The 13994-nt window shown below is 48.2% G+C and overlaps 1 protein-coding gene across 8 annotated transcripts in view; it reads left to right on the top strand.

Moving 5' to 3' along the window:
• Positions 1 to 10417, top strand: part of TAOK3 (TAO kinase 3) — a 141976-nt gene extending 131559 nt beyond the window's left edge. For all 8 annotated transcript variants that reach the window (XM_037879189.2, XM_043529744.1, XM_043529746.1 and 5 more), the window contains 5 exons: positions 219 to 422; positions 4638 to 4877; positions 6361 to 6573; positions 8043 to 8225; positions 9021 to 10417. In XM_037879189.2, coding sequence (XP_037735117.1) covers positions 219 to 422; positions 4638 to 4877; positions 6361 to 6573; positions 8043 to 8225; positions 9021 to 9182 — 1002 coding nt within the window. In that variant the 3' untranslated portion in view covers positions 9183 to 10417. The remainder of the gene's footprint in view (positions 1 to 218; positions 423 to 4637; positions 4878 to 6360; positions 6574 to 8042; positions 8226 to 9020) is intronic.
• Positions 10418 to 13994: the final 3577 nt, after the last annotated feature.

The raw sequence follows: 13994 nt of genomic DNA, 5'->3' as shown, positions 1-13994 counted from the left end.
ACAACTAAATCATCCCAGCCAGGGCTTTGCCTAGGCTGAAAGGCACTTACAGGAGTACAATGTGTTGTTATAAGCAGGTAAAGGGTAGGGCAGAGTGATGTGAGGGTACCACTACCATCTGGCTCCAGAGGGCTCGTATGGGCATCACCTAGATAGGCAGGTTGGTCCTCAGAATAGACTGGTTTCTTGATTATTTATGTGTATGCGCACGCGCCCAGGAGATGAACGAGGACCACAGCACACCGAAAAAGGAGAAGCAAGAGCGAATCTCCAAACACAAAGAGAATCTGCAGCACACGCAGGCCGAAGAGGAGGCCCATCTACTCAGCCAGCAGAGGCTCTACTACGACAAAAACTGCCGCTTCTTCAGGCGGAAAACCATGACTAAGAGGCACGAGATGGAGCAGCAGAACATTCGGGAGGTACGTCACTCTTTAACATTTGGCGCTATTTCACTCTCACTTGCTGGACTGTTTGATTAGTTCGTTCTTCGCTGTGGTGTTCAGGGCTGTAAAGCAGTGGTTCTAGAAGCTGGGGGGCGGGGGGGTATGGCTGACTGGTGGTTCGTGGAGCTCTTGCTAGTTCCCTGGTACTGGCTTTTTCCCGTTTCTAATTACTAAATGGCATAAAGAGCTAAAAAGACGTGTAACGTTCTGGCTGTTAACGTTCCAAGTAAGCAACTGCTGTAGTGGCAACAAGGCTCCTCGAGCTGGTGCGGGCAGCTCTAAGGGAAGATACTGAGTTTGGTCGTCAGGCTCTCGGGTGGAAGACATCTACTTGGTCTCCTTGGCATGGGATTTGTTGGGTGACCCCACTGGGCTTCTCTGGCAAGAGACCCAAGAGAGTCAGCTGCCGTGTGTGCCAGCCTCGTTAAGGGTATCCCTGGGAGATGTCTGTGATATACACGGTAGTGTCATGTGACCAGTTTTCACTCCGTTGGATTTGTTATGAACAGTCAAATGGCTAGAAGTAGATGTTACTCCCATAGACAGCATTAAAAGAATATTAAAGCTGCAAAGTCAAGCACTCAAAAGTTAGAAATGGCACTATTAAGGTTGCCTGTACAACCTTAATGTAACCCCCTCATGCGTATGCAGTATGATGGTATGTGATCATGTCATTCAAAACTATTTATTCCACAGGACCATTGCCTCGTTCAGTGCACAGGCTGGACCTGCTCTGAGATTAATCAGTATTCTGTGCTAAAGGAGGATGTTGATTCTATCCCTGCCTCTGCCAGAGAGTTCCTATGTGATACTGGGCACAGGTCACTTACACCCAGCTTTTCATAGGTGGTCATTAACTGTGTGTTCCTCATTTTCTGGGTGCCTGACTTGAGACCCGAGGGTCTGATTTGGAGAAGTGTGGAGCTCACAGCTGCAACGGAAACGAAGGGGAGCTGTGCTTGGAACGTAGGAAGTGCGATATAATGCAAAGCACTTCGAAAAATCAGGTCCTGGGCATCTCCAAAAGTTAGTGGATGCCTCAGTTCCCCTTCTGTAAAATGCAGGGACCCGTAATACTGGCTCCTTCTTTCACGGGGGTTTTGTGAAGGTTGGCTGATGTTTGTGAAGCACTCGTTTGAGCATCGTAGAAAAGCCCATGAGGAAATTAAAAGTCCTGCCTTCCGAGCAGGGATTGAATAGTGTGGTGTAAATAAGGCCTGGGACCACGCACTGAACAACAAGACGACAAACTCATTAAGTGAGCACCGTCCATCCTGTGCACTGAAAGAGGGAAGGGTCCTATGGAAAATAGTACGTCATCATGTAATGAAAGACTGTATCATCATGCAGCTGCTCAAGTGGGCAGAGTTCAGTTTGCACAAGCATTTCCTAGCTTTTGAGTGCCTGACTTTGTAACCCTGATGTTCTTGTGACAGAGTATTTCTTGTGCGAGATTTCCTCGGGTTTTCAAAAAGCCAACTGAAAAAACAAATTCCATCGTGTGGCGGCGTCTTGACATGGATCAGCAGCAGCATTGGAACGTGTAGATGCACAGCACAGACCTCTGCTGCTTGACTAATCGAGTAACGGAGAGCAGGAGTAGGTTGTCCTGCTCTGTGGACTGGCACTAGTGGGGAACGGGACAGGTTGCCAGTGGGTTTCACAAGTATTTGCTGGCAGCAGAATGGTGAGACATGGAACACTTCAGCCCAGGTGGCTAAAGGTTGACTATAAGCAACTGAAAAGAGGTTCTTATAACAGGAAGTGTCAGGCTGTCACACACAGGTTGGGAGACATAGAGAAATAAATCTGTATCTACACAGATACACATGCAGGCCAGGATTTTCATCAGCGACTGGTAATTTTGGGTGCCTTGATTGTTGGATGTCCCACAGGAGCTGCCTTAAAAGCAGCTTGATCTTCAGAAGGAAAGTGCTTAAACCCTAGTGAAAATCAGGCCCCTTTGTGGGACACCCAAAATCAGGACTTGTTTTTGAAAAGCTTGGCCATTACCTTTGAACAGAACGTCCGTGATCAGTGAGGTTTTCGTTCCATGGCAAGGGCAAAGGAACGTGTGTAAAATGGGGCATCTCCTTTCATTTTGGACTGGCTGGCACTAGAACCCAGAATTGTGGGAGGGGTTCAATCCATTTGTTTCTGGTGAGTCTTTTATGACGGTGCCAGGTGCAGATTTTTGACACACAACATCACTGATTCCAGGGCCTGAAGTACTGAGTGCTTGAAATCCACTGGATCCCTTTGGATAAGAGGGTGAAAGGACATCTGTATCTCAGAGAGTCTGGCTAGTGAGCTAGGCCATCAGATGCAGTTCAGTTAAATGTAGGCATTGCATACGTGGCAGTACTGATTCCCTGCCAGAGATGACCCACGGCTCTGAACCTGCTTTTCTTTTCCTAGCTTAAACCTGTCACAGTTGCTACCCCAAAGGCGGATCTGTGCTATGGGCTGGTTTACCTGTGTTCATTAGGGATGTGATTTTTTTTTTTTTACTGATGTAGTTATAGTGGTATATATGCCCTAGTGAACAGTTTCACAAGTATAGCTTATTTCACTTTTTGAACTGGAATGAGTTATGCTGGCATAGACCTCATCTGGAATGCTGTGTGCAGTCCTAGTCTCCCATGTTTAAGAAATTAATTCAAACTGGAACAGGTGCAAAGAAGGGCTACTAGTATGATCCGAGGAAAGGAGAACCTAGCTAACAAGAGAAGACTTAAGGAGCTGACTCAAAGAGCTTGGCTTGTTTAGCCTAACCAAATGAAGGCTGTGGGGAGATATGATTGCTCTCCATAAATACATCAGAGGGATAAATACCAGAAGGGAGAGGAGTTATTTAAGTGCCAGTGCTGACAAGAACAAATGGATATAAACTGGCCATCAACAAACTTAGGCTTAAGTTCTGGAACAGCCTTCCAAGGGGAGCAGTAGGTGCAAAATCCTAACTGGCTTCAAGACTGAGCTTGACCAGTTCATGGAGGGGATGGTATGATGGGACTGCCTATGATGGTGTCACTGATCTGTAACTGCCAGCAGCAAATATCTCCAAGGGCTGGTGATGGGACATTGGATGGGGAGGGCTCCGTGTTACTACAGAGAATTCTTTCTCAGGTGTCTGGCTGGTGGGTCTCGCCCACATGCTCTGGGTCTGATTGTTCACCATATTTGGGGTCGGGAACGAATTTTCCTCCACGTCAGATTGGTTGAGACCCTGGGGGGTTTTCACCATCCTCTGCAGCCTGGGGCGTGGGTCACTTGCAGGTTTAAATTGTAGTAAATGGTAGATTTTCTGGAACTTGAAGTCTTTAAATCAAGATTTGAGGACTTCAGTAACTCAGTCAGAGGTTAGGGGTCTATCACAGGAGTGGGAGGGTGAGGTTCTGTGGCCTGCAATGTGCAGGAGGTCAGACTACATGATCGCGATGGTCCTTTCTGGCCTTAAAGTCAATGAGTCTGTGAGCTGTTTCCACACTGCTGGATTGTAGCTCTTAATACCGGTATAGTTAAAACAGAAAAGTTTGCTAGTACAGATTATATCCTGAGAAAATTTGCTAGACCATGTGGTGGTGGGTTTGTGCCGGGGCCAGAGGGAACCATGTAGCATGGCTGAGTTTTATGATGTCTGATTTTTATTGCTCTACCGGGTCACCTGGTCCATTCTCCAGGGCAGGACTGTTCCCTATGGGTAAGATTTTCAAAAGCTCTCCGCATAAGCCTAATTTTGCTCCCACTTGTGTCAATGCAAGTTTTACTCTAGTGCTTTGTCCTGCCATACAATTTCCATTCCCCAATGTGGCCCTCGGGCCAAAAAGTTTGCCCACCCCTGATGTACCTGCACTCTGGAGTATTGCAGAAAGCATGTTGCCCGTCAGCGCCATCTGCTGGATTCTTGGTGATAGTAGCCTGGTGAAGTGACAGGGTCGGGGTTAGGGGCAAACTGGGACCAAAGGGGGTTAGGAACATATTTGTTCTGGACCCACAGCCCATACAGCTCTCCAGAACGTCCATCGAAATGAATGGGGTGACTGGCCATACCTATCATGGCTGGCCACGTGCTCACATCGGCTGTGTCTGGGCAGGAAGCGATTTGCAACCCGAGGGAGAATGAATGTTGCCTATTTCTGAGACTGCCCCTTCCAGCCCCTAGCCTCTGTTGCGCTGTGTCTTATGCAGGAATTGAACAAAAAGCGGACCCAGAAAGAAATGGAGCACGCCATGCTGATCCGGCACGACGAGTCGACGCGCGAGCTGGAGTACAGGCAGCTGCATACGCTGCAGAAGCTGCGGATGGACCTGATCCGTCTGCAGCACCAGACGGAGCTCGAGAACCAGCTGGAGTACAACAAGCGGAGGGAGAGGGAGCTGCACAGGAAGCACTTCATGGAACTCCGGCAGCAGCCAAAAAATCTGAAGGTATTGCGGGGCTTCGTTTTCGTCAGCTGTTTGCACCCATCCCCTCCTCTTTGCTCTCTGCCCCCTGGCCAGCCTCCATCATCCTTCACCAAGCAGCCCCTCCTCCTGACACTTGGTATCCCCCAGGAGCTCCCTGTCCTGAGCTGGCCTCCTGTGTCTGGTGTACATTGTAAGCACTTGAGCCAGGGGAAAGGCGGGTTCTGGTTTTTTAAGTGCCATTTCGATGTAGGTAGCTATAGAAGTGTTCGATAGTAATACTCCCAACTGACAAGGCGTTCAAGCGATTTTGCTCCTATCGCTCTGTCCTTCCTTCAGCCTCGGTATTGAATCCATTGGTGAAAGGTTCTGGTGCTGTTTCCTTGCTTCTGACGTTGGCAGAAAAACTAAATAAATGTGGGTGGGGTTGGTCCTTGGCTGCATCCTGCTCATGCAGCTACAGAACAGTTAGAAACCTGCTGAGCCGTTCCTGGAGCTTTTCCTTTCATCTTTTCGGAGCAGTGGGTGACGAGCGTGCGCCTTTCCATGTTTTCAAATCCTAGAGTCTTCCAGTGGCCGTATCATGGGGGCGGGAAGTGGGTTGTGGAGGTATTTGTGGGATAGAAAGATGGGGAGGATTTGGGGAGCAAAGGCACTTGGCAAGTCAGTGAATATGGCAACTGACCCATGGAGCAGTGATTGTAAAAGAGAGAAAATGCTCTAGGTTGACTAGCCTCCAGTGGATACTACTGGTTAAGGCCCCTATTCAGCCAAATATGTAAGCACACACTTAATTTCCATTATCTTCCATGCGACTTAAAGTTGATAATGTGCTTACGTGCTTGTCTGAACAGAGGCCTAAAGTCAGAAGCCTCTTCTCCTTCAGAAAGAGAATACTGCTTGTATTAGTGGATCAGCTAGTAAGTAAGACAGTGGGTATACGGCAGGGGTCTCAAATATGCGGGCCGCCAAGCTCCTCTCCCCCAGCTCGCCGCGTTCCCGCTCGTCTGCCTACCTCCAGGCACTTCCTGCCGCCAAACAGCTGTTTGACGGCACTTAGCGCTTTCCAGGAGGGATGTGGGAGGAGCGGGGAGCCACGCACTCAGGGGAGGAGGTGGAGAAGAGGTGGGGCAGGAGTGGGTATTTGGGGAAGGGGTTGAAATAGGGGCAGGGAGGAGGTGGAGTTGGGGCAGGGACTTTGGGGAAGGGGTTAGAATGGGGGTGGGGAAGGGGTGGGAAGAGGTGGGGCAGGGCTGGAGGCAGCCGGGGGGAGGGATGTCAGTGATGCGGTCCTCGGGCCAATGCACTAGTCCTCATGTGGCCCTTGTGGTGATTCGAATTTGAGATCCCTGGTATAAGATGATGGAGAGCATGGTAATGTCTTGGCTGATAACTAGCTGGCACTCTCCTGTATATGTTTGTTTTGGATGTACCATAGCCCTGCCTGCCAGCCCTCTCAGTACCCAAACCTCTCGCTTCGTCTTCATGTTCTCCCATTTTTCTGCAGGCCATGGAAATGCAAATCAAGAAGCAGTTCCAGGACACGTGCAAAGTGCAGACGAAGCAGTATAAAGCGCTGAAGAATCACCAGCTGGAAGTTACTCCAAAGAGCGAGCACAAAACGATCCTAAAGAGTCTGAAAGATGAGCAGACGAGAAAGCTCGCCATCCTGGCAGAGCAGTACGAGCAGAGCATCAATGAAATGATGGCTTCACAAGCCGTAAGTGCAAAGTCCAGAGCTTCAGATCTCCTTGGTGAATGGGATACGCCAGGATTCATGCCCGCAGTGAACCGTGGGCGTGAATATTAGTGTAGTGCAGTGGAGGGGATAGAACCAGCAATAATGTGAGCAGCATCTGTGACAGCTTCTCCTTCCATCTTTGCCAGCGCACCTCGCTCCTAAGCTGCATGACCTGTTGGTCCCCACGCAGCTTTGCCAGTGCACCTCCTGCTGGACATGAAGGGCCCATGCTTTTCTAGTCATGGGCCTGTCCTGTTCAGTCTTCCTGGCATGCTAAATTGTGGTAGTTTATAGGGTGAGGATCGTTGTCAATTGAGTAGCAAATAAAGACTCTTAAACGAGTTTTGCTTCTGATCTCAGTAAAATCCCCAGATGTCTCCTGCCTGATGGTCTTTGCCCTCACCACTCTGCTGCCCAGATAGTAGGTTTACAGTGAAAGAGCAGGCACCTTCCCCAAATTGCTCATCAAACAACGTACACAGTGTGTGAAGGTCAAATTCACCCCTTTCCTGGGATTTGCCTTTAACAAAGAATACAAAAGCCTTCTCCCAAGGCATGGATGTGGCTAGAGTTCCTCCCTCCAAGCTGCTCAGCCCACATCCTAGGTCCCCAGTGTCCAGAGAGAGACACTCACTCCATTTACATCCAGGTGTGGTACTTAGCCACCTGCCTTACTGAGTCGGTAGAAGCCACTGACCATCTTTCAGCACGATCAGCACCTGTATGTTGAGTGGGGTGTTTGAGGCAGACACTGCAAACCTCTTGCAACAAGTATCTGTCCTGAGTTACAGAAAGTGAATAATGAAATGCAGTGATTCGGAGATCCACTTAATGGAAGAACTTTTCCCAGCTCATTCTAGGCCTTGCTCCTTCTTTTGTCCTGGGTGTCTCCACCAGTAGGTCTCCTCATTTTCTCTGCTTCCCAAGGTATTGAGACATTGACAAAGCCCATAGTCCATGTGGGGCTCCCAGACACAGAGTATTTCTCTGACTTTCCCTAGCTGTTGTTAACGCAACTAGCCCCTGTTCTCTAGCCAGCAGTGACCCCCGCTTGCCAGCCAGCAGTGTTTCTGCTCACCAGCTGGCAGGGTTAGCAGTAATGCTGCTATCTCAACAGTGGCTTTTAAAGTAATGCTTTCAGTACCACGCCTCCACCAGTGAGCAAGCGAATCGCTTCCATTACACAGCCCAACCCCACAAATCCCGGGGTGTCTGTATAACCGGGACCTCCAGTCCAATGGCTGCTCCACAAGCCACTGGAAAGACAGACATTTCTTATGCAGACGCCGCGTGCCACCAGCCATCAGCACCTTTGGTGCTGGGATTTAGGTAGTGTTTAAGTGCAAACTCATCAGTGAGCGTAGGCAAGGAGCAGCCCGTGCCCACCTAGCCCCAAAGCAGGGAAGTAACTGGTTGAGTTGATGTTTTGTTTTTGAATGATCTTGCAGCTACGGCTAGATGAGGCTCAAGAAGCAGAATGCCAAGCCCTGAGGCTACAGCTCCAGCAGGAGATGGAACTGCTGAACGCATACCAGAGCAAAATCAAGATGCAGACGGAAGCACAGCATGATCGAGAGCTCCAGAAGCTGGAGCAGAGGGTGTCTCTGCGCAGGGCCCATCTCGAACAAAAGGTACGTTTCAGCCGTGCTGACGGGCAACATCTGAATCACTCCATTGTGAATCGCTCCTTGGAGCTAGCAACGTCTGAGCTGTCCTTGTTACTAGTTAAATGAGTGCCAGGAACTGAAGGGTTAAATAGAATGGATGTGCTGAAGGAAATTTGGGCAGATTTCAAAATGGATACAAATAAATGCTTTATCTGGCACATGGACTTCACCTGTGGAACACCTTGCGTATTTGTTGAGGCACATAATCTAGTAAGATTTCTTAAAGAATCACTCATTTACATGGGTAAGGAGAGCACCTGCAGTTAGCCCTTGTACTTTTACTGTCTGGGGTTAATCAGTCGTCATGCTTCAGGGCTGAACACCAGCTGGAGTCAGGAAGAAAACTACCCCGCATGGTAATATTAAACAGCTAGGTGCAGTTGAGGGCTTGAAGTATCTGGCACTGGTTGGTGCTGGAGCCAGGATACCAAATTCCCTAACTAGGCCTTGAGCTGCTCTGGTGGGGTGGTCCCTAGGCAACAGTTGGATTGTCTGTTCTGATAGTGGGTACGTCTGCCTCCAGAGAGGCCAAAGCCATCCAAGGTGGAGGACCAGGAGAATCCTAGCAATTCTCCTGTCCTTAAGCCCCCTTTCCATCTTGCACATCATGGCTTCCCCCTTCAATATGGGAGACCAGATGCTGCTCCTAAATCAGCCAGCAGGGGGGTCACCCTAGAGTGGTGCACGCCAGGCAGCTGGTCAAGCTCCAGGGTGCTTTGAGGTGCTGGCTGAAGAGGTTGTTGACTGTGCTTGTTTCAGATTGAAGAGGAGCTGGCTGCCCTCCAGAAGGAACGCAGCGAGAGGATAAAGATTCTGTTGGAAAAGCAAGAGCGAGAGATTGAAACGTTTGACATGGAGACTCTGCGACTGGGCTTTGGGAATTCGGTCACATTAGATTATCCCAAGGAGGACTATAGATGAGATTAAATTTCTTTTGCCATTTTCAAAAAATCAAACAAAAAAATTATGAAAAAACCAACATTCCCCATGTTAACGGGCGTGCTCTCTCTCTTTCTGTCTCTTACTGACATTGTGTCGGACTAGTGCCTGTACGTTCTTACTCTGTCAGGGCCCCTTCCCCTGCGTCAAGTGCCAGTGCGGGACAGCTCCTGGCAGTCTCTTTTCATAGTACGTCACAGTATTGATGTCTCTGTGCAATGATGACAAATGTTTCAGTGAAAGCTTTGGAGACAATTTTAACTAATCAAACAAAAGTGGATGTCTGTTGCTTTTGAGCAATCACTCATTTTACCACCAATCAATGAAAGTACAAGCAAAAAAAAAACCCCAACCCTATATATGAAAACCCAAGGGGAGAGAGACGAAATCCGCAGCCTTACCTTAACTAGCTGCTGCATAATTTTATTTTATTTTTATTTTTTTGGTATTTATTCATCAGGAATAATTAAAAAATAAAAAATTTATTAAAGATTGAGAAATTTGATACATTTTACAGAAAAAAATCTTAATCGTGATGTACATATCAGTGGTGACATATTATTACTTTTTTGGGGGCAGGGGAGGGAAGGGGGTGGGGTGAAGAGATCTTGTGATTTTTAAAAGAACCATGCCGGGCGAGGTAGGGGTTTGACCTCGGCCTTCGGCATATTCTTGATTGTATCATAATCATTTTCTGCTGTGGCAGAGAATGTGAATACACTTAAATGAGCCCACAGGATCCCAGTAGCACAAATTGGGCTTTGTCAAATCGTGTATTTTGTGTATAGAAGGAATTTAAGGAGAGCTTTTACTTATTTTCATATTGTATTTTAACTGTTTCTCTGATCAGAATTTTTTTACTCCTTTCCTCTCCCCATCCCCAGCCATCCCACCCCTGACTTTCCAGTTCAGTAGTTGGAGTTCAGCACTGTCTCTCGGTCAGATCATCCTGATCTTTCTTTTCTTGTTTTGTCCCGCCCCCCCAAACCCACCTCCCTCCCCAGAATCTCGGTCATAAATACTGCATTAGTCACACTTTCAAACTGTGTATTTTCTTACAATAAAAAGCAGTAAAAAAAAAAAAAAAAACGCTTTACCTTCTTTTGCATGCACTTTAAAAAAACAACAACAAAAAAACATTTTTCAGCTTCCAAGGAAGAGCATGAGGAACTGTCAGAGCTTTTAATTATATTTGTAAATAAAAGTGTTCATCACCCCGCCTCGCTGTCTCATTGTCGCGGAACGAGTGGCTCTCGCCCACAGCGTGGTTATCCGCTCCTGCCCTCACCCCGCCTCTTCCTTCCAAGCTGCGAGCGGAACCAGGCCTGCGTGCTTTCATCTCGGGCTCACGCCGTCCTTCCACTGGGCGCATTTGAAGCCTCAGAGCAATTTCTCTCGAAGGAACCTGCTTGGCCGCTTGTGCAGCGGCTGAAATGGATGGTGCACGCTCAGCCCAGACTCTCCGGCAGTACATGGAGATGGGCAGTTCTCTCTCCACGGCATTGATCATATGAACCCATCTGCATACACCCCACATTTCTTTCCATGACTTTGCCCCCCACAAGCATGGCTGACTATGATGTCTCCACCATTTTTCAGCCTGCTGCTGCCTTAGGGTGGATTTGAGGGACTGAGAGAGTGGTTCGCCATGTTTTTTCGGAATCTACAATGCAGTAGATGAATGGCCCAGCCTCCCTTCCTAGGTGGCACCCTCCTGCTCTATCTCCTCTTGGCCATGCCCTGGCACAGTTACCATTGTTGACTTGGTCTGTCCATTGTATTGCTATTTGTTTCCCCCCTTTTTCATCTTTAGTTCCCGCTTGGGGGAAACCGAGCTAATATTTGTGTAGTGCAGTCCTTCACTGCTGTTCAGTCCTGTCCGGGCTCATGTGTCTCCACTCTGCTGCCCTATCTTCACTCACTTTCCCCGGGCATTCGGGGGAGGGGGGGTGCTTAGTTTTTGGCCTGAAAGGGAACAGTTTTTATTATGGATATTGCAACCAGCAGTGCACCATGATAATATCCATATAAACTATTGCCCTTACCATCTCCACAGGTACCTCTTGCATTTATAATGGGGGAGGGAGAAAAAATAGCAGTGCATGTGTCAGAAAATTTTAGCAGAGACCAAGTTTGCAGCCTTGGAATGAATTGTCCACCTGTGTTAAGACTCAAAGACCTTCATCTGCTGTTAATGAGCATCCCTGATAGAGCCATGCTTGTTAATATCAGCTGAGGATCTGGCCCAAAATGTGTACACAGGCATCTTGTTTTCCACTGATCAGTCCTGGTAAGTGCTTTACATTTAGATCTCCTGTGGGTTGTTGGAGACTCCATTAAAGGCTGGTGGAACAGCCCCTCTGCTCACAAGTGAAATTGTAACACAGTGCTGCTGTGTCCCATGTTTTTCCACAGTTAGTGCTTTGATCATGGCTTTTACAGCCCCACTTCTGTGAAGCGCATTGGGGTAGTACCAAAGATAAGCCAAAGTGTATAGCCAGCTGCTTTGTCTGGAAACTTATCCTTTAATTTTGGATTCACATGTGTTGTCTGGACCAGATGTGCATTTCTACAGCACCTACCCCAGAACATGCCCCTGCTCAGAAGTTTCACAGCCTTTGTGCCATCATCAAAGCACTTGGGAAATGAACATGCTCTCTCGCAAACTGGCCGTGCCTTCAAAGAACAGCACTGGCCTAAGGTATAAGTGGGTAGGGGGTGAACTGAAGCTTCTGCCAACAATTGGGGATTTGTAATTGTTTCAGGGAAAGACATCAAATGGGCATTGGAGTACATTGCTGGAGCAGGCTGGACCCTCACAATGTGCTGGGCCCAGGGCTCGAGTAGCACCTGCTTGTGCATAGAGTGGCTGAAAAACCCTCAGGGCCGTTGCTTGTAAATCTAGACCCAAGATGGGGAGAAGGAACAACCCCAGCAGCACGGACTTAAGTTGCTTTTGTTGCTGTCAGACAGGTTAGTGCCCACAGCATGTGTAAGTCGTCCTTCCAGCAGATAGCAGGAGTGATCATGTGCCATGATACTCCCTACAGTCAAGCTGGCTGCTTGCATAGCTCAGTTTGTCCTGATTTAAAGCACTGAAGGTGGGGGTGCCATCCAAAGAACAAATGTGTTTGTTTGACCTTTGCCTAAAATGACATCTTTCTTAGCCAACAGTTTAATTCTCAGTGTATAGCCCTTCCCTCTCTTTTTGAGCAACAAATTTAGGGAAAAACAGTAAACTCTTACTGCTTAAAGTGACATTTCTGCTGTTTGTGGTGGTGTGGTCCTCCTCTCAGCTGCACTAAGCTTTCTTCTGATAGTGTCCAGTGCTGTAGTAGACACTATTCAAGGGTGAAAAACACCATCAGAGAAATGTTTCATTTCCTAGCCCCCTTGTGGCATTTCTCTGGCAAAACCTTTGTTGTGCCCTAAACAAACTTAGCCCCTGCAGTTGCCATGGGTACTAATGCTAGAGCAAAGCTGCTTAGGTCTACAAGGAGCTCCTACCACCAGAATGTGGGTTCCCTCTGCTGATAAGCAAATCGGAGAATGGATGTGAACAGTGGAACGACCCCTCTTGCTTTGCTTTGAGAGAGATTGCTTCACAGCGCAGGGGCAGAGACAGGCTCAATTCCCATTCAGGCTGTGTTTGCTCAGCAAGGTCTTGGAGCCAGTCTCCAAAGTTTCTAGTTAAGGGGAACTGTGTGACAGCGGAGAGGGCTAGATCAGTAGCCCAGCCCCCATTTTCTCTCAGGATTTCTGCTGCTCCAGGATTTGGATTGCATTCTAAGCATGTGTCAGGCTGGTACCTCAGATTGGGGTATTTCAGTGCCTGGGGCAGACCTGTTTCTCTGACACCTCCCCCCCCCCCAGCTTACTCTTGGTCTGGAGGAGAGATGACATTAGGGTCTCTGCCCCCCAAGGAAGTTTAACCTGCATTACTCCTAAAACACTAAGGGACATGAATGTAACTTCTGATAGAGACACAGCTTGTGGCCAGGAGGCCACACAGCTCTTGCACTCATCAGCATCAAGGGGTTGCCCCTGCCCCCAGCAAAACATTGCCCTGGCTCATGGTGTTCTGTCACAGCACTGTGAATGTACAACATAGCACTAGCTGCCTTCAGGAATGACAGCCACGCTAGTGAAGTCCCCTTTCCACAGTTGGGTTGAACTTATGACAGAATATTCCTCTAGCCCTTTACAGCTCTGTGAAGTGGTTGAAACACTAGCTTAACTGAAGGGTCGCAATTTTAAACAAGTTTCAGAGTAGCAGCCACGTTAGTCTGTATTCACAAAAAGAAAAGGAGGACTTGTGGCACCTTGGAGACTAACCAATTTATTTGAGCATAAGCTTTCGTGAGCTACAGCATCCAATGAAGTGAGCTTATGCTCAAATAAATTGGTTAGGCTCTAAGGTGCCACAAGTCCTTTTAATTTTAACCAAGAGGCTGCACCTTCACACCCTGTAAGGAAGAGCCAGTACTTCACATGTGCAGAGAGGCAGTGCCCCTTGGGTTTAAGCATGTTTTCTGTTACCCCCAAACACACAGCTCCCTTGAACTCCAGTTGCTCCCTGGGCCCTGCCCACCACTCCCTTCCCCTGTACATGTTAGAGAGAAAGAGGATACTCTTCTGAGCCTCCCCTCTCCCGGAGCATGCATTCAGCTCCCCCCCACCCCCCGAAGGAGTTTAACAAAGGTGATCTGAAGCCACCTAGAGAGAGTCTAAAGGCAGTTTGTTAGCCACTGGGGCCAAAGCTTTTTCCAGAAAGGGAACAAAACCATGTTCAAG

The sequence above is a fragment of the Chelonia mydas genome, chromosome 15 (genome assembly GCF_015237465.2).
Source record: "Chelonia mydas isolate rCheMyd1 chromosome 15, rCheMyd1.pri.v2, whole genome shotgun sequence".
In the NCBI taxonomy this organism is placed as follows: Eukaryota; Metazoa; Chordata; order Testudines; family Cheloniidae; genus Chelonia; species Chelonia mydas.
The sequence above is the reverse complement of the archived record's forward strand: the minus strand, read 5'-3'. Positions and strand labels throughout refer to the sequence as shown.